This window comes from Hypanus sabinus, chromosome 17 (assembly GCF_030144855.1).
Source record: "Hypanus sabinus isolate sHypSab1 chromosome 17, sHypSab1.hap1, whole genome shotgun sequence".
NCBI classification, from domain to species: domain Eukaryota; kingdom Metazoa; phylum Chordata; class Chondrichthyes; order Myliobatiformes; family Dasyatidae; genus Hypanus; species Hypanus sabinus.
In genome coordinates this window covers 60207435-60233805 of record NC_082722.1, presented here as the reverse complement: position 1 = coordinate 60233805, position 26371 = coordinate 60207435, and the positions used below count along the sequence as shown (strand labels likewise).

Sequence of the window (26371 nt, the reverse complement as noted above, 5' to 3'; positions counted from 1 at the left end):
ACTAAAAAATCCATAAAGAAGGAGATGATGGAATATTAAGGTAAGCTAACCAGTAATATTAAAGATATACAAAAAGTTTCTTCAGATATTTAAAGCATAAAAGAGAGGCGAGAGACAACATTGGACCACTGGAAAATGATGCTAGAGATGTAGTAATGGGGGACAAGGAAATGGCGCATGAACTGAATAAGTACTTTGCATCAGTTTTCACTGTGGAAAACACTAGCAGTATGCTGGAAGTTCAACAGTGTCGGGGGCAGAAGTGTATGAATTGCCATTACTAGGGAGAAGATGCTTTGGAAACTGAAAGTTCTAAAGGTAGATAAGTCACCAAGACCAGATGGTGTGAAGCCGAAAGTTCTGAAAGAAGTAGCTGAAGAGACTGTGGAGGCACTAGTAATGATCTTTCAAGAAAAAAAAGGATACTGGCATGGTTCCAGAGGACTGAAAAATCGCAAACGTCACTCCAATCTTCAAGAATGGAGAGAAGCTGAAGAAAGGAAATTATAGGCCTGTTAGTCTGACTTCAATGGTTGAGAAGATGTTGGAGTCGATTGTTAAGGATGTGGTTTTGGGGTACTTGGAGGCACATGGTAAAATAGGCTGTAGTCATCATGGTTTCCTTAAGGGAAAATCTTGCCTAACAAATTTGTTTGAATTCTTTGAAGAAATAACAAGCAGTATAGACAAAGCAGAATCTATGGATTTGGGTACTTGGATTTTCAGAAGGCCTTTAACAAGGTGCCATACATGAGGCTGTTTAACAAGTTAAGAACCCAAGGTATTACAGGAAAGAAACTAGCATGGATTGAGCATTGGCTGATTGAATAAAGGGAGTCTTTTCTGGTTGGGTGTCGGTGCCTAGTGATCCCCAAGGGTCTGTGCTGGCTCCGCTTCTTTTTATGTAATATGTCAATGACTTGGCTGACGGAATGGATGCCTTTGTGGCCAAGTTGGTGGAAGAAATAAAGATAGGTGGAGGGGCAGTTAGTCTTGAGAAAGCAGAGAGGCTACAGATGGACTTAGACAGATTAGGAGAATGGGCAAAGATGCGGCAGATGGAATACTGTGTTAGGAAGTGTATGGTCATGCACTTAGAAGAAATAAAAAGGGTACACTATTTTCTAAATGGAGAGAAAATTCTAAAATCAGGGGTGCAAAGGGTCCTTGTGCAAAATTCCCTAAAAATTTGCAGGTTGAGTCAGTGTGAGGAAAACAAATGTGATGTTAACATTCATTTTGAGAGGACTAGAATATAAAAGCAAGGATGTAGTGTTGAAGCCTTATAACACACTATTGAGGCCTCATGGAGAATTGTGAGCAATTTTGGGCTCTGTGTCTAAGAAAGGATGCGGTGATATTGGAGGAGGTTCAAAGGAGGTTCATAAAACAATTCTGGGATTGAAGGACTTATATAAGGGCCTTTTGATGGATCTGAGAATTCAGAAGAATTCACTGGAATTCAGAAGAATGGGAGGGGGGAATCTCATTGATACCTTGATAGAATGAACATGGAGAGGATCTTTCCTATGGTGGGGGAGTCCAAGACCAGAGGACGCAGTCTCAGAACAGATGAATGTCCATTTAGAACAGAGATGAGGAGGAATTTCTTTAGCCAGAGAATGGTGAATTTGTGGAATTTGTTGCCACAGGCAGCTATGGAAGCCAAGTGATTGGATATGCAGAGGCTGAAAGAGTCTTGATTAATCAGGGCATGAAGGGATATTGGGAGAAGGCAAGAGATTGGGCTGAAAGGGAAATGGATCAGTCATGGTGAAATGGTGAAGCAGACTCAATGGATCATATGGTCTAATTCATAAAGACATTTTGAAGACACACCCTGAAAGGACGATAGAGACCAGAACATTATAATTTCTAAGTACTTGGAGGCAACAAAATAAACTGTTGGAGGAACTCAGCAAGTGAGGCAGCATCTGTGGAGGGAAATGGGCTATCGATGTTTCTTGTTGAGATCTTTCAACTGGACCTCTTCACATCACCACCTCCGAATGCACAGCTCTCAGTCCACTCTGCAACAATCCCAGCCTTACCATCAAACCTACAGATAAGGCAGTGCAGTCATAGTCTGGGGAACTGACCTCTACCTTGCAGAGGCTAGGCAGCAGTTCTCAGATGTCTCTTCATACTTAACCCTTGACCATGACTCCACCAATGATCATCAGTCCACCATCTCCTATGGCATCCTAGATCCCATTACTTGAGGAGATTACCCCTTCACTGCTTCCAACCTGAGAGTACTCTGACTCCATACTGTCCATATTATTTCCTACTAAGATGCACTAATAAGATTACTATGATAGGCCCATTGTTGCTGCCTGCTCTTGCATATAGAATCCCAGATGATGGGTTTTGACTGCCTTTTACATCTTTTACCTTCTAGAATTTGTGTCATCACTAATATTTCCAAAACAGTAGGGTTTTGGTGGCAAGCCACAGTCCCATGTCACACTGTGTTCAGCTGCTTATTCCAGAAATGAGGCCGTAAACCATGACTAGCCCCTTCATCTCACAAGCACAGCCCTGATTCTGCTTCCTATTGTCAAACACCCCTTAAATTCCAGGGCAACACAGGAACTAGTTACTGAGGTTCTCTGGTCTGATTTCCTCATTAATTGATTTCCTGGTGCCCTGTACTTTACCCAATGATTAAAATCTCAAATTTTTTCTTAGAATTAATACCATCAAAAATTCAGTCAGAACCATAACCTGGATCCAAATCTCACATATGCTTTTAAATTGATATTTTTTCAATATCTTATTATTTGGTTCTTAACATTAGCTGTCAAATTTAAGAATCTCAGAAGTAGTTTAATAATGTTGAAGGTATGTCTAAATCCAGTTGAATAATTCATTTTCACATTTCTACCATCACATCAAGACAATTATTTTCTTGACATTTTTAAATTAAAAATTTCCTTCTATTTGGGACAAATTTCATGTCCCTTCTCTTTATTGTCCTCTTTTAAATTTAAGTAAACTGTAAATTAAGCTTTCTGGGTTTTAAGGATGTGATTACCACTTCAACCTGTTACAATGTTATCCCATTTTTGACTTTTGAACACTTCTTATTTCTAAGAATGGCATTTTACTGAAAACTGAATTTGACACAACTCCAGGTTTTATTGTAGTTGTCTAAACCTGATTTCCCACTGGTTAGGTAAAATGGCGATCAGAAGTATAATTATTCTGTCGTATCTGCTATCCCTTTGTCCTAAAATTAGATAGATAAAATAAGTACCTAGAAGCAGCAGCACTTGCTGTATAGATATTCCACACCCAAACTCGACAGAATTCTGAATTAAGAATAGGTGGAGCAAAGGCCATTTAATTGGTAGTAGTGTTTGCAGCCTTCTTTGTATTCACTTACTTTATTGTAGGCAATTTGCAAGAAAATCTCAATGAGAGGTGCATTTCCTTAGGATAATTTTAGTACTAATTTATTTCCATGGGCAGAGAACATGACAAAGTGTCTGTATGAGTCTCTTATACAAAACTTAACAACTTCAGAAAGAATAATTTTACAGCATGTTAGATCTACTTTTCCAATAAATTCTACCTGTATCAATGATCCTTGTATGACAATATAAGAAATTATATACTATATACTGTTTTGATGCAGATCAGGGGAGGAGGAGGTATGTTATTTGGCATCCACTGCTCTGAAGGAAGCATGAGTCATCTTGAAAGTTTATTGGTACTGAAGGACTAAACGAGGCTGGAATCCGATCAGGTTAAGTATTTAAGCTCCCTCTACAAGGAACAGGTGAAATGAAATACATCTGGTACTTGCAGAAAGAATACTGTTAAACCCTCAGAGATGGTGAGAAAGAAATCTGCTGAAAATTGAGTTAGTTCCAAGGTAAGAGCACTTATTTTTTGCTTTGCTCATTAATAATGGAGGACAGTGCTTCCTAATGGCATTTCACTATTCCTCAGTAGCCAATAATTGCTTGATTGCTTCCCAAAATCACGTATATTAATTGTTTAGCACTGTGTAGGTTTGTGAATTTATTTGTTCAAAGACCTATAGTTCCAGGGATTGCTGCCCTGTACACAACATCAGGTTGAAATACTCTGAATACCTAGGATATCTATCTTCTGTGGCTCCTCCATCCTCCAAGAGGACCACAACTTCACTGTGGTTTGGTGGCTTACATGCCTCAATGATCTGGACAGTTATGTTGGCTGGAGTCCAGACTTTATTTTTTGGCTTTTGGTAGGGTCACCTGTGCCAGACAGGTCAAAGGGTAGAGGCCAGATTAAGAGTGGTTCATCAGGTTCAAGGGTTCAGCTCAGGGCTAACACCCCTGTCTGGTAAAACAAAACTGTCACAGAAACAGCAATGAAGAATTTGAGTGGCCATTGAAGACCTTCATTGCTGCCCTAACCTCTAGCAGTGCAATAGGTGATAAGAATGTCTCTTCCATACAACAGTTCCTCTGTTAGTTTAAACAGGTTTGGTAAAGATGTGACAACATCCAGCTAGACAGATCTCCATTATGTCTCCCTTCTGTCCTGCCTAATTTTAATCCCTCAGTTTCATCTTCAATCTCTGAAAGAGATTATCTTAGTATTATAAATACAGATGTTTGTAACACATTAGTGGCCACATTCCCTACATTATAATGAACAGACTTCAAAAGTAATCCATTGACTGAAAGATTCTTTAAGGTTCCCATGGTTATGGAAGTTCTTATTTAAATGCAGTTTTTCTTTCTATGGGTCTCAGATGTTGAAAAATATCTAAGCAGTTTCCATTATAAAGTTTCCCATGCTTTGCTTTTTGGAGTTATAGCTCCTAGGCAATATGCTCATCAGGATTTGCTGTAGTTTGCATTCAGAGGTTTTAGAAGGTTATTAGACCACCTGCTAATCATCAGAAGTCTGTGGCAGTCATCTTCTTCAAAACAAGTGCCCACTGGCACCACGTGCTGATGTTCTGCACTCTGAGACAGCCACCAAGGATCTGTTTCATAAGATGTTTGACCCCCATCACAATCGCCTCCAGCTGCAATCTGCTTACTACACCATATGGTTGATCAGTGATGCAAATGCAGTCCAGAAAATTAAAAAAAAGGCATAAGCTACATATTGAAACAATATTTCCTACATAAACAATTAGTACTGAATAACTAAGAATTCCAACCTAAAAATTATGCAATATTCAGTTCACATTTAAAAATTGATGTTCATCAACATGCAGAATACTTAATTAAACACCTACTACAGAATGTCACTTTGTATTAGTGTTTTTACCTTTCTAATGAAAACATTAAACACTTGGGAATATATTATTCACTAACCTGTTAGATTGTGTTTCTCTTGTAAAGCAGCAGAGTTTAACACATGGTAATATCATGAGAGCATCGTAAGACAGCAATTAAAAGCCTAGGAGTATTTTAGAATCAGTCACAGTCATATACATAGTTACTACAATGAATTTCTAGAATGGTGATAGTCCATCAAGTCTGATGATGACAGGAAACCTGCGGGAGAGTTTGTAAAGTGGAAAAGCCATTGCACTGGGGCAGTTCCACACTCTCAACCTCAGAAGTCTGGGTCCAATGTTACAAACCAGCATCACAAACTGGGGTCTTCCTTGGTTGCGGTGGATGGCCATGCATCTTCAGTGCTTTGTCATGTGCTTTGCTCCCCGTGGAGCATTACATTTCCACCTTCCTGGCTGTCTGATCTTACTGTAGACCTCATTCACCCAATCTGCTGAAGCTGACTTTGCAATCTAGAACAGGCATGTTCCTATCTGACCAGGGTATGTAGTCACTGGCTACCCTCACCTGATTCAGCCCCCCTGTTAAAGTAGTGTACAGGGATGTGACCTCTATCACTTGTGACTTGGATCCACAGGTGAGAGCTGAGTGTCCAATAGGGATCAAAGATGAGTGAACTGCCCCGGAATGGACATGACGAGCCCCTTCACCAGAGAAGCCACTCCTCCCCACTACACCCCATACAGTCCAACTTTCTAGAGTACAGCATTGTAAACAGAAGGGAAATGGTTACATCATCAGCTTGATTAATGACCTTTGCAAGAGCTCATTGATCACTTTTAGGTCAATAATCTGTTAAAAGATCTGTTCAATAGACTTAACAAGTTAGATCTTCTCTCCTCTGATCTTTGCTTAGCCACTGGGCATTCCCAATGTTGTCAGTTTTCATTGTAGACCCAAAGTGCTTGATGAGGAGAGGAGTGGAGACAAACTGGGGAAACTGGTAAGGAAGTACAGGTTTTTGGCAATTCATATGGAAGTGACAGTAGCTTACAGTGATATAGGTAGACCATGCAGCCAGGCCATCTACAGGAAGAGAATGTCTGGTTTCAGTAAGTGTATATAACTGCAGTAAGTGTGGACTGCAGTCCAGATATGTAGAATTACTTTTCACACATGCAAAAGAAAGCATCTACAGTGAAGACCTTAATCTACACTAAGATTATATTGGAAAAAAAGAATGCTGGTATGCCATCTTCACAATGATGGTGGAAATTACATAGCATGGGAATTTTTTGATTCAGTGAACAATCAGAATGAGCAAGAGGAAAGCCACATTCACCCTTGCACAGATCATGAATCCAGCACTTAACATATTGCAATCTTTGTACAATCTTTGTATTTCATGATGGAACTAGATGCATATATTCAGATGACAATATTCTAAGATACCACATAAGTCCAGCTAGTTAATGTACAATTGTGCAAAACTAAAATGGATTTCATTTTAAATCGAATCTGCTAAGTTCTTGATTGTTTGAACTATTAGTTTTTTGCTTATGTATGCAGTTGCAAGGTGCCCTTCCTCATACAATACAGAACCGAGAGGAATGTTCCATAGCAGTTAATCATGTTCATCATCTGTGCTCCTGGTCTGGTAGTAACTCAGTTATAAAGTTCTTATCCTTGTCTACAAGTCCCCTCTTCTTAACCACACTCTCTGTCTGTGACTTGTATCTCAGAATGTTGTGTTGTGGTATGTTCAGTTCTGGTCTCCTCATTATAGGTAGGATGTGGAAATTTCAGAGGTTGCTGAGGAAATTAACTGCCTGGATTAGAAAGCATGTCTTATGAGTATGATAGGGCTTTTCCGTTGGAAGACAGAGGATGAGAGAAGGCTTGATAGAAGCTTATTAGATGATAACAGGGATAGATAGAGTGGACAGCTAGAGAGATTTTCTCAGGGTGGAAATTGCTAATACAAGGGGGCATAACTTTAAGGTGTTTGGAGGGAGGTATAGGGGATGTCAGAGGTAAGTATTTTTACACAAAGATTGGTAGATGCATGAAAAGGTCTGCCAGAGGTGGTGGTAGAGACAGGTACATTAAGGACTCGTAGATAGAAAAATAAATGGGAGATGGAAGGGTTAGATTGATCTTGGAGGTTAAAGGGTCAGCACAAGCCCTGTGGGCCAAAGGGCTTGAACTGTATTGTGCTGTTCTTATGGCGATGGAATTATGTTCTATGTTTTATAACATAGCATAACCCAGACCTAAGCTCCTGCAATATTTTTACTTTCTCCAAATCTGGATTTATTCATGCTTCCAAATTTCACTTTACCCAGTCTCGTTCAAACAACAATCTGGATTTCCTTCCTCCATCTGTAACCTGCCTCTTTGAGTAAGGTTTTGATCAGCTATCTTTAAAACTTCATGTGTGGTTTGGTAACACATCTTGGTAATAAGACCACAACACATAGGAGCAAAATTAGGCACCATGCCAGAGTGCAAAGATCTTTACTAATACCTCCCCAATCTCTACCACTACTTCTTTTAGAACCCTAAGGTGTAATTTATCTGGTCTGAGTGACTTATGTACCCTTAAATCTTTTCAGATTTTTGAGCACCTTTTCCCTTGTAGTAGTAACTGCACTCACATCTCCTCTCTCACACCCGTCAACTTCTGGCACACTGCTAGTGTCTTCCACAGCAATGACTGATGCAAAATACTCATTTAGTTCATCTGCCCTCTCTTTGGCCCTCGGTATTATTTCTCCGGTCTCATTTTCTAGTGGTTCTATCTCCACTCACATCTCTCTTTAAATTTTTTACATATTTGAAAAAACTTTTACTATCCACTTTGATATTGTTTGTTAGCTTGCTGTCATATTTCATCTTTTCTCTTCTAATGATTCTTCTAGTTGCTCTCCATAGGGTTTTAAAAGCTTCCCAATCCTCTATCTTCCCACTAATTATTTTCTTCATTGTATGTCCTCTCTTTTGTTTTTACATTAGCTTTGACTTCCCTTGTTAGCCATGGTTGTACTATTTTGCCGTTTGAGTATTTCTTCATTTTTGGAATACATCTGCAGATGTAGATGTTCACATCCACAGAATCCCCTGTTTTCCTGACAGTTGAGTCCCCTGTCACTATCGCTCGTCTTCTCCCTCTTTCCCTTTTACACCACAGACCCATGCTCAGTACCAGTAACCTGGTCTCCATGGCATTTCCCTGGGAAGTCATTCCCCCCCCCCCCACCAACAGTATCCAAAATGGTATACTTTGGTATACTTATTATTGAGGGGGAATGTCATGGGGGTTCTCTGCGCTAACTGCCTATTCACATCATCGTTTCTCCTGACAGTCATCCAGCTCCTCGCTTCTTGCAACTTAGGGGTGACTATTTCCCTGTAACTCTGATTATCTCCACACTCCCATAAATGCTGCCATAATGCTCCCATTAAATGCCTTTGCATGTTTTTGCTGTACTAAATGCTTGATATAATTACAAATTGCTGTTGGTTATAAGCCCTCTATTGCTTTGCGAGAGAAAGAGGTAATTAATCTGAAAAAATACAATGGCTAGTGGGAGGAATTGAGAATTGACAAGGAGCAGGCCCACAGGAACATCAAGTCCATTGGTCAATAGTACAAAAGTTCAAGAGATTAGTTGGTATGTGACACAATTACATTTACACCTGGATGAATTAATTCTGATTTCTGCACTTAAAGCAGCCATAACAAGCAGACTGATGCTACAATTGTATCATCACAATATTAAGTAGGAGGAGAGCCTGCTGGTGACAGATCTAATAATTTGTTATTCTATACTCTCAATGGCAGAAATGCTTCCACATCTGAGTAATGAAATGTAGGAATGGAGCCCACTCATTCGGAGTGCCTCACTGCATTAATGCAAGTTATTGCTGTATTTGTAGTCTAAATGTACTTGACAATGGCTGTAGAAAGCAGAGATATATTCCATTCTCAGCGGTTCCACCTATTAGCTTAATGAGGACAAAAAACTCCATAGCTTTAAATTCAGAAACAATCTTTTTGAAAACATAATGCTCTCAGTTTTTAAAGCATTAATGATGCCCTTGAGTCCATACTGACATGTTGCTATTGAGTCACTAGTGAGTAAGTCCTGCTATTAAAATACAGCTGGTGCATCTCTGGCAATTTTACAGTTTGTTGCCTCTTGACACAATTAGTCAAGTAATTATGAAAACTTTAAATAAAGTGACATTAAAAATATGGGGCAAAACTTGTTTCGTTACTCTGAATAATGCTTGATTGAGATGTGTTAAGTTTAATGAGACATTGCATTCCTCCTTCTGTGCTCTCAGCCAGTTGTTAAAGATCCCCTGGGACTATTTTAGAGATGAGCAGGGGAGATGTTCCCTGGCCAATACTTATTCTTCAATCCATGTCACTTAACTGGATTATTTAGTCATTTCTGAATTATGGGAGCTTGTGTGGTGCAAATTAGCAGTGCTTTCTTGGGCAAAATAGTGCAGATCCTTCAAAAGTATTTCATTAGCTGTGAAGCACTCTGACAGTGCTGAACCTCAAAATATATTGCCATTATGTAGGTAATTATTTCATATCACTGCATTTGAAAATATTCTTGCAATGGATAAGAGTTCAATAATAGGCAGACAAATAGATCACTGATGTTAGAGATTTGTAAGTTTATTCAAGTCGTCAACTTTTATTGTCATTTCGACCATAACTGCTGGTACAGTGCATAGTAAAAATGAGACATATTTCAGGACCATGGTTTACATGACACAGTTCAAAAACTAGACTGAACTACGTAATTTAAAAAAAACACAGAGAAAGCTATACTAGACTACAGACCTACACTGGACTGCATAAAGTGCACAAAAACAGTACTGGCATTGCAATAAATAATAAACAGGACAGTAGGGCAAGGTGTCAGTCCATGCTTCGGGTATTGAGGAGTCTGATAGCTTGGGGGAAGAAACTGTTATATAGTCTGATCGTAAGAGCCCGAATGCTTCGGAGCCTTTTCCCAGATGGCAGGAGGGGGAAGAGATTGTATGACGGGTGCATGGGGTCCTTCATAATGCTGTTTCTTTTGCGGATGCAGCATGTAGTGTAAATGTCCATGATGGCAGGAAGAGAGACCCCGATGATCTTCTCAGCTGACCTCACTATCCGCTGCAGGGTCTTGCAATCTGAGATGGTGCAATTTCCGAACCGGGCAGTGATGCAGTTGCTCATGATGCTCTCAATACAACCCCTGTAGAATGTGATGAGGATGGGGGGGGGGGGCTGGGGTGGAAGATGGACTTTCCTCAGCCTTCGCAAAAAGTAGAGACGCTGCTGGGCTTTCTTTGCTATGGAGCTGGTGTTGAGGGACCAGGTGAGATTCTCCGTCTGGTGAACACCAAGAAATTTGGTGCTCTTTACGATCTCTACTGAGGAGCTGTCGATATTCAGTGGGGTGTGGTCGCTCCGTTCCTGAAGTCGACAACCATCTCTTTTGTTTTGTTCACATTAAGAGACAGGTTGTTGGCTCTGCACCAGTCCGTTAGCCACTGCACCTCCTCTCTGTAAGCTGACTCATCGTTCTTGCCGATGAGACCCACCGCAGTGGTGTCATTGGCGAACTTGATGATATGGTTCGAGCTGTGTGTTGCAGCACAGTCGTGGGTCAGCAGAATGAACAGCAGTGGACTGAGCACGCAACCCTGGGGAGCCCCAATGCTCAATGTGATGGTGTTGGAGATGCTGCTCCTGATCCGGACTGACTGAGATCTCCCAGTCAGGAAGTCTAGGATCCAGTTGCAGAGGGAGGTGTTCAGACCCAATAGGCTCTGCTTTCCAATCAGTTTCTGAGGGATAAATAGAAATTATTAGTCTATTTGGCCAAGTCAGTGTACTCTGACAATCAATCGTGCCTGATTTTTTTTTTTCTCAGCCCAATTCTCTTGCCTTTTCCCATAACTCTTTCAAGAACCAATCAAGAATCTATCAATCTCTCCCCTAAATACATCCAATGACTTAGACTTCAAAGTCCTCTATGGCAAGAAATTCCACCGATGCACCACCCTTCCCTACTCATTTCACTTCTAAAAGAACGCCCCTTTATTTTGAGGCTGCACTCTTGGATCCTAATCTCTCTTACTAATAGTCACTCTTCAGTTTTCACCAGGCCTTTTAGTGTGATTGCTCTTCATCCGTCTGATCTGCAAGTTCAGGCCCAGAGTCATCATGTTTAGGATCCTTCTTGTGAAACTATATAGTACATTCTTCACGGCCAGTACATTTTTCCCTAGATGCAGGGTCCAAAATTGTCCACCATATTCCAAATGAGGCCTGACCAAAGCCTTATAAAGCCTCAATGGTACATCCTTGCTTCTATATTTTAGCTTTCTTGAAATGAATACTACCATTGCACTTGCCTTCCTTCCTTACTACCAACTCAACCAGGTTAACTATAAAGGACCATGAACTAGGACTTTCAACTCCCTTTGCAGTTCTGGTTTCTGAATTCTCTCTTCATTTAGAAAATAGTCTATACTATGCATAATCTTACACTTCCCTCTGCTGTATTCCATCTGCCACATTTTTGCTCACTCTTCTAACCTAAGTTCTTCTGCAGTCTCTGTTCTTCTGTAATGTTATCTGTCCCTCCACCTATCTTTGTATCCTCTGCAAACTTGGATGCAATGCCATCAGTTCCTTCAACTAGAACATCAACATGTAAGGTGAAAAGTTGTAGTCTGCATAACTGCACTAGTCACTGGCAGCCATTCTGAACAGGATCCCTTTATCCCCTCTCATTACATTCTGTGAATCAGCCAATCTTCTATCCATGCTGACACCTTTCCCCTAACACCAAGGGTCCTGTCTTATTTAGCAGACTCGTGCATGGCAGCTTGTCAAAGGCCTTCTGAAAATCCAAGTAAATCGTGTCCACTGATTCTCCTTTATCTAACTTGCTTATTGCCTCTCAAAGAATTTGAGCAGATTTATCAGGCAATGATACCATGCTGCCTTCGATCTATTTTATCATGTACTTTTAAGTACTCTGGAAATATCCTTAATAATCAGGTGTCAAAATCTTGCCAACCACTGTGGTTAGGCTAACAGGTCTATAATTTCCTGTCTTTTGCTGTCCTCCATTCTTAAATAAGGGTTTTATATTTGCAAATTTCCAGTCCTCTGGGACCCTCCTGGACTCCAACAATTCTTGAAAGATCCCTACTAAAACCTCCACAATTTCTTCAGCTCTTTCAGAAGATACTAGAACAGTACAGCACAGTACCTCAGCCCACAATACTATGCCAACATATATAAACCTATTCTACTATCAACTCTTCTCCCCTATACAGCCTATAACCCTCTCTTTTTTCTTACATCTATGTGCCTATCTAAAGGTCTCTTAAATGTCTCTATTATATCAGAGTCTACCACTACCTCCAGCAGTGCATTCCAGGCAACTATCACTCACTGTGTAAATACAACAACCCCTGAATATCTCCCCTAAACATTCCTCCACTCACTTCAAACAAATGTCCTCTTCTGTTGGCCACTGCTGCCTTGGAAAAAGAGTGCTGGCTGTCCACACTGTATGTGCCTCACATAATCTTATACACCTTTATCATGCACTCCAAAGAGAAAAGCCTTTGCATACCTTAACCTTTCCTCTTAAGACATCTTCTCCAATCTAGGTAGCATCCTGGCAAATCTTAAACACGAGATGCTGGAAATCTTAAGCAATACACACAAAGTGCTGGAGGAACTGTTGGTCAAGCAGCGCCTATGGAGGAGGATGATCAGCTGACTTTTTGGACAGGACCCTGGATCCGGATTGATGAATGGTCTTGGCCTGAAACATCGACTATATATTCCCAACCATGCATGCATCCTGGCAAATCTCCCTTGCATCCCTCAAAGGCTTCTACATCCTTCCTGCAGTGAGTCATCCAGAACTGAACACAACACTCCAAGTGTGGTCTAAGCAGTTTTATAGAGCTGCTATATTGCTTCAGCTTACTCCCTGACACATGAAGGCCAATACATCACTGGCCTTCTTAACCACACTATCAATTTGCAGAACAACTTTTGGGATCTATGGACGTGAACCCTAAGATCATTCTAATCCTCAACACTGTTAAGAATCTTGCCATTATGCTTGAACTCTGACTTCACGTTTGACCTTCCAAAGTGAATCGCTTCAGTTTTTTGGGCCTGAACTCCATCTTCAGCTTTTCCACCTAGCTCTGCACCCTAGCTACATCCCATTGTGATCTACAACAACTTCAACACTATCCACAATAGTTTTAAACTTCATGTCATTGACAAATTATTAGCCCATCCTTCACTTCGTCACACAAATTAATTTATAAATATCACAAAAAGTAGGGGTCCTTAATCAGAGTTAATCACCAACATCCAGGCAGAATACACTCCGTTTACTACCACCCTCTGCCTTCAAAGCAATGAAAATACAAATGTTCTTTTAAGTACATATAGACCAAGTTGATCACTATGGACAAATAAAGTCTATCAGAGGCCACTATATTGATGTGGAGAATGTGTGAAGAGTTCTTCATGAATTCTTTGCAGTCATCTACACAAAAAATGGAGATATTACTGATATGATCATCAAAGTATGTAAGGAATCATGTAACCAATGTAGTAATGTAATACTGTACAGTATTGGATGGGATGATCAAAGTCAAAGAGGAAGTTTTCAGAGATTCAGCATCTCTGACAATGCATTAATTTTCAGTCCCAAATGGATTATATTCTTGTTCACTAAAGTCAAAAGGTAAAGGAAGAAATTGCAGACTTTCTGACCATCTTTGTTCCCATAGTCACTGGCTGCAAAACCAGTGCTGAATGGCTATTAAAGTTCTACTGTGGTTTGAAAAGGGACAAAGGAACAAACTGAGTAATTATGGGTCAGTTTAATTTCAATAGTGGACAACCTTTTGGAATCAATTCTGAGAGACAGTGGAAACCCTCGTACAGAAAGGTACAAATTAATCAAGGGCAGAAAGAAATTGATTAAAAGATAGTCATGCCTGTTTAACTGGATGGATTTTTTTTTTGTGGTGTTAACAGGAAAGGTCAATGACCTTTCATGTAGGCTTAATGGATTGCAGCAAGGTCACAGACAAGGTCCTGCCTGGCAGGCTGGTCAGTGAAGCAAAGGTGCAGAGAATCCGGGAGAACTAGGATATTAGATTGAAAATTGGCTCAGTGGCAGAAAGCAATGGGTAATGATTGATGGGTGATTTTTCCGACTGGAAATCTGTTACCAGAAGAGCTCCACAAGTATGATGTCTCCACTGGTAACAACATTTCAATCAGAACATTGCACTGTACTTGATTCCTGGCTTCTTGTGATGATAATTTAGTGATTTAACCATAATGCATGGTGGAAATGTTGCAAATGAAACATATCTTTTAATATATAGTATATATATCCATACTGTATATGGAAGGATAAAGAAAGCTTTTGGCATCTGGAAGATATAGATGGTTTGGTAATTTAGGCAAAGTAGGGAAAAATGGAATTTAATCCAGAAAATACATGTAAGAGATGTGACAAGGCAAAGGAATATATAATAAATGGGAGAATATAGAGAACCATGGAGGACCAGATGGATCATGGATTATTTATTTACTTATTTGGCTTTCAGAGTTTGGATATTGCTAATATTGCCTACTTTTGTTCCCCTCTAATTCTCCTTGGAAAGTCCATGGTAAGCTGACTTCCTGATCTTTCTGGTGATGTATTCCCACATGGTGCAGGGAATTCCAGGGCTTACAGCCAACAACAGCGAAAAACCTGCAAAATATTTCCAAGTCAAGGTGGTGTATGGTGGAGTGGATCCTGCAAGAAGTAACATTCCTATGTGTCTACCGCTCCTGTCCATTATAGATGTTCTTTGAAGGAAGTATTATGTTTATCTTTGTTCACTATTAAACTATTGCACCATGAGTTCACTCTATTCTGTGGCATTGCTATAGAAAGTTACACCTGTGTATTACCTTGTTTAATGTTGACTGTAAGAATAATTGAGTTTATCAAGTGTCAATAATAATTAGTTTACTGAAGCACGATGATTCTGTACTGAATCTAATGCACATTAACTTTCTACAGTTTTACAAAGTTTTATCATTAAAATCCCTGAAGAAAACTTCTGGCTCGGATGATTCTTGAGAAGGTCTTTAACTCCCTGCCTAGCTTTGTATACGCTGTGCAGTGAGGGCAGTAGACATAGATTTTAAGTGCTTGGTAAAAGGATTAGAGAAGTGGTTTCACTCAAAGGGTGGTGATAACTTGAAACCTAATGCCAGAATAAGCGTTAGAAATAGAAACTCTCAACACAAGATAGAAAGAGCAATGCCTAGGAATAGAAAGGATTGTAAAAAGGGCCCAAAGTATCACTGGGCATCTGAGTCACTCCAAACACAAACAGTTCCAGCTGCTACCATCAGGGAAATGGTACTGCAGCATTAAAACCAGCAGGATCTGGGACAGCTTCTTCCACCAGGCCATCAGACTGATTAATTCATACTGACGCAATTGTATTTCTAAGCTATATTGACTCTTCTTGTATAACTAACTATATTATTATAAATACTATTCTACTTGCTATATTATTTATTACAAATTACTAATTTGTACATTGCACATTCAGGTGGAGGTGTAATGTAAAGATTTTTACTCCTCATATGTGAAGAATGTAAGAAATAGTCAATACAATTCAATTTAAAAAAAAATGAAGCTACAGACCAGTCCATCAGAGGTAAAGCCCTCCCCACTAACAAGACCAGTTACAAGGAGTGCTGCCATGAGAAAGCAGTATCCATCATGAAGGAATCCCACCATCCAAGCGAAGCTCTCTTCTTGCTACTATCATTGGGCAGGCATAGGAGCCTTGGGTCTCACATCACCAGTTTCAAGAGCAGCTATAATTCCCATAACCATCAGGCTCCTGAACTGGCATGGATAACTTAACTCAACTCTGAACTGATTCTACAACCTATAGACTCACTTTCAAGGTCATTGCAACTCATATTCTTGGTATTACCTAACTGTCTATCTACCTGACTATCTGTCTCTCAGTTTTGTCTTAATAAACATTGGTTAGTTGTTGGTGTTTGTTTATGTAGTGGATTCCAGTTAATAGGGACACATCAAGACCAGTACATTTTGGCCCCATTAAGCAGCTGCACCAATTAACTGAAGTTTTATGGAAATATTTAAGAAGTATATTTATAAAAAATGATTTAACTGAGTAGCAATTTATGTACTTAAGTGAAATACACAACAAACTAGAACACTACTAATACCTCTGCAGTACTATAGAATTGTGCATTATTTACTAATAATTATCAACAGAGTAATTCATCTGCCATGTTCTTTTGACTATAAATGAACAAAATCAACACAGATACTGGACTGCCTTCATACAATGCTTTAGATGATTGCATCCTCCAAATTTTCATTTTCATTATAACATTCAAAAATAATGTTGATACCAAGATGATTGTCAAGACCTTTGAATTCTTTGTAGATCTTAACTTGTTGAAATAGTGAAATTGTTTCGTTATCAGTCCCGGGCATTTCTGGCATTTCCAATTCTGAATGCTTAAAACTGCAGTGAGCAAAGCAGTTCCAATTTGTCCCACTGCTTATTGCTTGCCAACTATCAGTGATAAAAATCATTGCTTTGTGAATACAAAAACATGCAACTGATGCTATTTAAAATCTGTTTGTTCTAAAAAACTTTAATGGCCTTGCCAGCGCACGCCACTGATGCTAGTTAGGAACTGTTCTACAACAGTTTCCTGCCTCAATTAAGTGGCATATTGTCCCAAATAAATAAACGGAATCCCAGCCATTTTCTCCATTTAGTTTTTGTTCTTTGAGAGTTGTCCGAAATAAATGGCTCCTCTGATTAACTGATGGCCTAATTAACAGGAATCCACTGTATATAGATTTTCATATGTTCTATTGTATTTCTTTATTTTCCTCTAAATGACCAGAAGAAAATCAATTTCAAGGCAGTATACGATGACGTGTATGTAATTTAAGGAATAAAATTACTTTAAAAATAATTTTAAAATATTTATATGTGTACTTGAGGTGTGCCTGTCATGCCTTATATTGAGTGCTGTATGGTAGGATTTCAACCTACGTAAAAGATCTTGAAGATCCTCTTTGCTGTTAAAAATTTTCAGTAACTATATGATTAATTTATTGCCTTTCTGCCTTTGACTCAGTGCTGATGAGTCACCTTCTTGGTATGGTGACAAGGTTCTCATAATACTGTACATTTGGCAGAAAGGTTCTTGGAATCTGACCCAGCAAATAGTGATTCATATCCAAATTGAGATGGTTTGCAGCCTGAACAAAAAAACCTTATGCTATGCTCATAAACCAGCTGTCTTTATCCTCTTAGGTAGTGGCTTAAAATTTTGGAACTGTCCTTGGATTCTGCCTGTTTGACCCTTATCTGGGACGTCTGTTGAGGAATATGGAAAAGAAAAGTCATGTGATTCTAGCAAGCCAAACCAGGCTTTCTTTTCATTAAATAACATAGAGAATAACTGTAGCTAATGGGTAAATCTCATCAACTTAAATGATAATCCTTATAGAAGGACTAAATGATGAAACTAAACAAGAAAGAGGTGAAAACAAACATTGAGCATTACACACAAAATGCTGGAGAAACACAGCAAGTCAGCCAGCATCTATGGAGTGGAATAAACTACTAATATCTTGGGCCCAAAACACTGACTGTTTATTCTGCTCCATAGATACTGTATGACTAGCTGAGTTCCATCTACATTTTGTGTGAATTGCTCAAAATTTGCAGCATCTGCAGAATCTCTTGCGAAAAATAAACATTTATCATTTAAAATCATGTTATCACAAAATGTTATCTCAATGAATAACATTTAGGAATGAATGTTCATTGGCAGATGCGATGACTCCACCAGCTCCATTTGATTTAGAATATTTTCTGCCCTCAGAAAAGTTCTAAATGTAGGAGAAAATCATCAGTAGTTATGTGTATGGTTTCTCCATTGTCTTTGAAGTTATGAGCATTATCATTTGCTCTCTCCCTTCAGAATTCTTCAGTGTATGTACAGTAAGTACGTGTTTAACTCTAGCAATAAGGACCCACAAATTCAATCATGCAGGGTATATTTTTAAAGCACAATAGGATTGAATTCCAATGTGTCAACTTGGCATTTATACAACGTGCCTCCATACATAATGTGTGTATGCAAGAAGCAGTTAGAATATTTCTAATCTTTGTGATATGCATAATTATTGCTTCTCGTGTGAAATTGATCCCTGTGTATCCAATTAACACTTGGTGATTAACAAACAGTTGCTTCGTGAATTTCATCAATTGTCTTCAGCCATGTTTAACACAGCCTCAACAGATTCACAACAAATCCGTGGGTATTCAAAGATCCCTTTAAATGGTGCAGGCTTAGGACCTGTTCAACATTTCAATGATTCAGAGTACATTTATTATCAAAGAAATTATACAGCCTTGAGATTTATTTGCTTACACGTAGCCACAAAGCAAAAAACCTGAACAAATCCAATTTAAAAAGAAAAAAATAAAAGACCAACACCTGATGAGCAAGAGAATGAAAATAAAATGCAAATCCTACAAAAAAATTGAAGTAAACAACAACATTCCAAATCAAATTGAGTCCTCCCATCCCAACCCTGTAGGCCCAAAGCCTCACTTATCAGTTCATCATATTAGCAGGCATTGAGCATAGCAGCTGGGGTAGTTTTCATAGCCTCAGTGCAACAGAGAGAGGTCACCATCGTGGGGATTGAGTGAAATCGGCTTTTTCCAAGGATTCCGGCGTATTGTCTTTGCACTCTATCTGGGCTGGCATTTAAATTCAAGAAACAATAGAACAGTGAAAAACTCCTGGCACCCCAGAAACAGGAGAGAACATCGTGAACAGTGAGGGCATTTTATGCACTATCTTGTGGCAATTACACAAGTGTTAATCAAATTCAAAGAGAGATCTCAGAATGCAAATTAAAAAGTCTGCCTGTGCTTGAAAGCAGTGAGACTTGCCACTATTTGAACTTGAACTGATGGCATTTTATCAAAGCGGCACAGTGGTGTTTGACACTGACCATAAGAACAGACCAAAGAGGAGCAGAAGTTCATTTTAGCTCTTCGCGTATGTTCAGCCATTCATCTAGCACTATCCCATATCTCTTTCTTGTAAGATCCGGAAACCTTATAGGGACGTCCTTCTGGAATGGAGATGAGGAGGAATTTCTTCCGCCAGAGAGTGACAAACCTGTGGAATTCATTGCCACAGGCAGCCATGAAGGCCAAGCCATTGGGTACATTTAAGGCAGACGTCAATAGATTCTTGATTAGTCAGGGCAAGAAGCAATATGGGACAAAAGCAGGAGATCAGGGCTGATCGGAGTTTGGAGGAGATCGGAGCACTGGATCCACCGATCCAGTGGAGCAGACTTGACAGGCCAAATGGCCTAATTCTGATCCTATATCTTATAGTCTTATGGATTTAAATTCATTGATTTCAGAGTTATCTGACACCTTGGATACCACATTCCTAAAATTCACTATTTGTGAGTTAAAGAAACTTCTCTTCATCTAAATCCTGAGTTTTCTACCCTTACCTAATACTGTGGGACCCTGATTCTAGACTCCTAGCCAATGGATGCATTCTTCCCACATCCAGCCTGCAAAGCTCTGCAAAAATGTTAATTTCAATGATCTGAGTTCTCTGAAGTTCAGAAAATACTACTCAATCTTTCCTCATGACAATCCTGCCAACCTCAAACCAGTCTAGTGAATATTCAGCGAATTCCTTCAATGTCAAGAATACCTATTCTTGTTAAGGACACCAAAAGATTACCCCATCTATCAGAATATTAAAAAAAAATACTGCACCATTCTGTTTCATGTGCTGAAGTTCTTCCATGTTGAATTGTTTTTGCATCAGTTAGTAGTTACATGATATTTTTCTTGTCAATCAAATACATGAGATGATATCAGTTTGAAATTACATTTAAATGCTACCTTTCCTATTTATTAATTAAGGACTAAAGTGATTTACAAAGTGTAAGGACTGTTGTTTGTATGTGAACATTACAACTAGCAAGGTCCCTTTGCCTGGAATATGTGCTGAATAGTCAAATCATGATCAGATCTTATATTAGAGCTTCTCCTGCTATACGATGGCCAATTTGCCACATAAAAACCCTCTTATACCTGAATTGATAGTGTGCAGTTTTAGTGTCAGAACTGGATCATCTTTGAAGAAATTTATTTTGATAGTGTAGGTAGTGGGATGAATATTGATCAGGACACTAGGTGAAAAAGTGACAAATTTCATTTCCTCAAGGCCACAGTTTAATATTACATTGATATTAGTTTATTATTGCCATGTGAACAGAGGTAACAGTGGGAAAAACTTTGCTGTGTGCAAGATGGCATAAGAACAATCTGACAGAGGCTGTACTCTACGTGCTTAAATTCTGAAGTGGGGTTTTGAACTCCCTGCTAAGACAGAGGCAAAAATGTTGCTGAGACATTACATGTAAAATAGATCTTGTATAAAAATGTGTACTATGTGAATGTAAAAATAGTGGATTTTAAAGACAGAAGAAGGTTGTTAATGGGTAATGAAGTATAGGTGGTGCTGTGTTTCCTTACTTATTGTTTTCAGTTTAGGTAGCACGGTACAAGTTGAACCAACCAGGAAATGACATTTTACTTTCACTTTAAGCAAGATTATTTTGTTTTCACGATGGCTGCATCGTCTCAACTTCATTTTAAGGATGAACTTGTCTGTGCCATCTGTTTGAAGTTGCTCACAGATCCTATTACAATTCCCTGTGGTCATAATATCTGCATGGAATGCATATCGATTTACTTGGATACAGAAGAGTATGTGAAGGCATACAGCTGCCCAAAATGCCGTGGGAGGTCTGATCAAATGACTCCGCTTTGTAAGGACGGTGTTCTCTGTGAAGTCGTGGAAAAAGCTCCCAAAAATGTGGAGGTATCTGCTGCAAAATCACGCTTTGATCCAAATGATGCTGTGTGTGATTTTTGTACTGGCAAAAAGGTGAAAGCTACTGTGTCCTGTTTGGATTGCATGGCATCATTCTGCAAAACCCACATCGGGAGCCATCAAGCAAAAGCAGCGCTGAGGCTTCACAAGCTGGTCAGTCCCATCAAAATTACAGAGAATGGGAAATGCCAGAGACACAAAAGACCACTGGATCTGTTCTGCAGTACAGATGGAACTTTCATCTGTTGCATTTGTATAGTCCAAGAACATGAGAACCACACAGTCGTGACTATAGAGGAGGAGAGAGAGAACGAGCAGAGAAAACTAGTCAATAAAGTTAAATCATTGGAAGAACATGCAAAATGGACCAAAAGAGAGACTGAAGACCTAAGAAAACAAACCAGATCAATTCAACGTACTGCATTTATTTTGCAAGAAGATACCACTGCAAAGTTCAATGAACTGGTTCAAGATATAGAGGAAGCAAAATTGAGGGTGGTTGAATTCATAAAGAAAGAAGAGCAAATAGCACTGTCCAAGACTGAAGAAGCTATAGCCGAGAAACACAATAAGTATACTGAGTTGGGGAGAGAGAAATGTGTGATGGAAGAGCTTTCAAAAACAGTTGATAATATTAAATTTCTGCAAGAGTCCAAAGCTTTAAGCAATAACTGTGGAGAATCCTCATCCAAGGAGAAATGTGAGTTAAACATTAGTTTACTGGGTTTAGACCAGGTTGTAAAGAACCTGAAGGAGCATTTGGTGAGTAAATGCGATCAGCTGATGGGCAGTCTGACCACTGACGTGGCTGGTCTGAGGCACTATAGGCCAAATGCTTCGGAACCTCGGAACCGGAATGAGCTTCGGGTGTTCTCCCGTCGACTGACCTTCGACTCAAAGACGGCACACAAGTGCCTCTTCCTGACAAAAGGGAACTGCAAAGTGACAAACATCTGGCCTGATGAGGTTTATTATGTTGATCACACCGAGCGATTTGACTCTTGCTGGCAACTGCTGTGTGCAGAAGAATTGGGCAAAGGTATTCACTACTGGGAAGTTGAAACAAGTGAAGGCTGCTGTGTAGGTGTGACATATAAATGTATAGCAAGGAAGGGATCGGACAATTCTTGTTTCATTGGGAGGAATAAGCACTCATGGGGTATACAGCTATTCAAGAGTCATAGTTCAGCATGGTATAATAATATAGAAGTTAAAACAAAATCAGAGAAATGTGAACAAATCGGTGTGTATCTAAACTATCCTAATGGAATCCTTGCCTTTTATGCTGTCTCTGAAATGGGCATTACATTATTATACAGGTTCCAGGCTGTATTTACTGAGCCTCTGTACCCTGGCTTTCGAATAACTAAGAGCCAGTCGTTTTGTTGTATTTCTGATTGAAATGGGCATTGTGCAATTTACCAAAGCTAGTACCATGAAAATGATATCTCGGAATTGTTATAACTAAAAAGGAAGATTCACCAATTAAAATAGATATCGGCAAATCATTGACATGTTTACAGAAGGCTGTTGGTGAAGTAGATGAGAATTGTATTTCTAAGGTACAAATTGTGTATTTGAAAATATCTATAAATGTATCGAGAACTACCCCATGCCCGAAAATTACTTGGGAAACTAATTGAATATTTTCTATGAAAGGGAGCCAGACTGTTGTGTTACAATGTCTACCAGAGGCTAAATCTGTGATATAACAGATGTTAACTTGACGCAGTGTGAATTTTAAGTGCTCTTCTCTTTGAACATATTGAGAACAAAATTAGACAGTGTTGGAAATATGGACTAATGCTGTCATATGTGATTAGTCCAAATGCATGTCTTCTGAGTCCTGATGCAGGGTTTTGACCAGGAACGAAGACAACTCCTTCCCCCCCCACAGATGCAGCTCAACCTACTGAGTTCCCTCAGCAGATTGTTTGGTCAAACTCGTCTCATACAGGGACATTCAAAATGCATCTTGCAAACTCATTATCATTATTTTTCTTTTGTGACCAGTCAGTACCAGCTGTGCTGTTTCTGCCATTAGCGACCATCTGTGAGCACAGGCTTGTGAGTGGTCAGCACAAGATAAAGCCATCTGGCTCCAGGGAACAATTTCTGCATCTCTTGGAGCAACCTGCTTGCAACCAGTGGTAGACGTCATGAGAAATATTTTATGAAGCCTAGTGAAAGCTTCTAGAGATGGAATGATGGAGGACCCTGCTTCTGTAGGCCTTTGTTGATGAGGTGGAGAGAAAGGGAACTTCCTCTCCTTACCCAGGAACTCCCATAGATAGACACTTCAGCAGCTAAGGGAGGATATTGTACCAGATGCATCTGACCTGTTGCTCTGCTCCAGGACTCACCATTGATTCTTGGGCTTTATTCACGTCACTGAACTGGATACACTGTGTATTTGTCCCTCAATTTTATCTCTGTGAAAACTGGTGGTTCCAGTGTGAACCCCCCCCCCCCCTTCTTTTGAGTAGGCCACTGGCCATTTAAAAAGGAAATTTATATGTGATAATTGATTGTTTTGTTTATAAATTCATTGTAGCAGATTAATGTTTTTAAATAAATTCATCACTTAAATTTTAAAATGCTTGTTTAACTTCCTTCCTTGTTTTTCAACTCTCTGCAAACGTCTCTGATAAATCAGCAGCTAGAAGGTCACCAGGGCAGTGTGCGACCCCTCATGGAAAAGAACAGCAGTGGGAGCGATATGATTGCAAAAACTGAGTCTGACTGCAGGACAAGGTTGGGTGGGCACTGAAAAGCTTGGCTCCAGACCATCATCTTCAATGGCACACTTAATGCAGTTGTTTTACATTATTCGGTATTTGCATCTACGTTAATGAACAATGATGCTATTTGGAAAATGTGTTGCACAGTGCAGTGATGAGCCGCACAATGGATAAACAAATGACAATATATCCAATTGTCCTTGGTAGTGTTTGTGGAATGATTAGTGAGGGAAGAATAGCATTCTTTGTGAGCAGAGATAGAAGGATATGACTAGTGTTAATGCCGATTGAAAGAGTTACTTTTTTGCTTGCCTTGACAGCGAAAGATCTTGAGATTTGTGGATGCTGAGGACCAGAAAGCTCAAACTTTACCTTAGTCTCGTGATAATGCTCTTTTTGTTGGTGTTCTGAACCTCACATTTAATATGACTGCTGCAGTTTGCTGTGGGTTCTATTCTTTTTCATATCAAATGTGTTTCTTTTATGCTGCAGAGCCTAACCACAGAACATTTTTCAGAAGCCTTGCTTTTAGTGTCATGTTTGCAATTTGTTTTATTTAACATCCTGTGCGTTCTTGCAGTTACAATTTACCCAGCTGCCTGTTTCTCCGAGGTTGACTTTACTCAGGGGCCCTCTCTGCTTAAATCACAAAGCTGTTTCTGTGCCTTTCCTTTCATTTTCACGTGGCTCATTACTTTTCCTGTCAGCCTCCTGTTTCTTCTCCCAAATATTTGGCCAGGAGAACTGGACCACCACACATCATAGGTGGTGGAGACTACAGACCACAAAAGTTGTTACCTGACAGGGAGTACTTAAATTCCCCACATTAAGCACTACTTGTGAAAATTACTGTATGTGCTCATACACCTGTGTTAGTGATTTCAGGATATTATTTTTCAAAAACAATTTAGTTTTAAATAAAATGGAATATAAAATGCTATTTATTGAAGTAATTACAATGCATTGTGTTTGTACTTTATAAGTAATGTTTTTGATATTTGACACACTGTAATATACCACACCCAAATTATTATTGAGAACACTGCAGTCACCATCCACATGTTTGCTATTCATTACCCATCATCTCTAACTTTTTCCTTGGGAACATTGGGACACATTTAGATCTTTTCCAATTATCCTATTGCATTTAACCAAAAATGTTTTCTGAATCTCATTGATTCCATCACCAGAAATTGAATTTCCAAGTCTCTGATGTCATCTGAGTCCACATGGACTTCAGCTCATTTATTGATAAAATCATTGTTCAAGTCTTTATTACATCAATGTTTGGTTATTATGATATTTCCATGGCTTACCTCACATTGTCCACAATATATAAACTCAAATTCATTCAAAATAGCGTGGAGGAAAAGAGGGATCTTGGGGTCCATGTCTATAAATCCCTCAAAGCGGCCATACAGGTTGATAAGGTGGTTAAGAAGGTGTGTGGTGTTTTGGCCTACATTAATCAAAAGACTGAATTCAAGAGCTGCAAGGTAATATTGTAGCTCTATAAAGCTATGATCAGACCATTCTTGGAGTATTGTGTTCAGTTCTGGTCATCTCATCATACGTAAGGTATGGAAGCTTTAGAGAGGGTGCAGAGGAGATTTAACCAGGATGCTGTCTGGACTAGAGAGAATGAATGTCTTAAGAGGAAAGGATATGCAAGCTTTTCTCTTTGGAATAAAGGAAGATAAGATATAACTTGATAGAGGTGTATGAGAGATAACAGGCATAGATAGGGTGGGTGGTCAGTGTCTTGTTTCCAGTGTGATAATGGCTAATATGATGGGACATCATTCTAAGGGGGAATGTCAGAAGGAATTTTTCCCATACTGAATGTGGTGAATATGTGGAATGCACCATGCACTGCCAGGGATAGTGGTAGAGGCAGATACATTATGGACATTTAAGAGACTTTTACATAGGCATGGAGATGAAAGAAAACTGGAGGGCTATGTAAGGGGAAGGGTTAGATTGAACTTGGAGCAGTTTAGAAGGTGGTCTCAGCATCATGGGCCTGCACTGTGCTGTTCTATGTTCCTAAATTGCCCCCTTATCCTAACTCGCCTCACCTTTTCACTGATTGATGATAGACATCGTACCTTTTCATCCTTGGTTATATCCTGCATCTCTAAGTTGTCTGCATGGCTCCATTTCTCATCTGTTACACAGCCTACATTTCAATTATCCCACCTATGTGGCTTTATAATCTGTAATTCCTTCTCAATTCTTTCCTCTTCTCATTGTCTTTTCTCCAATATAGTAATGCACTATTTACC

At 39.4% G+C, this 26371-nt stretch overlaps 1 protein-coding gene across 2 annotated transcripts; it reads left to right on the top strand.

Annotated features, from left to right (window-relative positions):
• The first annotated feature begins 21071 nt into the window (after positions 1-21071).
• LOC132407211 (tripartite motif-containing protein 16-like) lies at positions 21072-24137 on the top strand. Of its 2 annotated transcripts, XM_059993492.1 has the most exons (2): positions 21072-22384; positions 24002-24137. In XM_059993492.1, exons 1-2 carry the CDS (start codon positions 21079-21081, stop codon positions 24079-24081), a joined length of 1386 nt encoding a protein of 461 aa, XP_059849475.1. In that variant the 5' UTR covers positions 21072-21078; the 3' UTR covers positions 24082-24137. The 2 variants fall into 2 exon arrangements, with proteins under 2 accessions (XP_059849475.1, XP_059849474.1); XM_059993491.1 differs by lacking the exon at positions 24002-24137 and having other exon boundaries at positions 21072-23894.
• The last annotated feature ends 2234 nt before the right edge of the window (positions 24138-26371 follow it).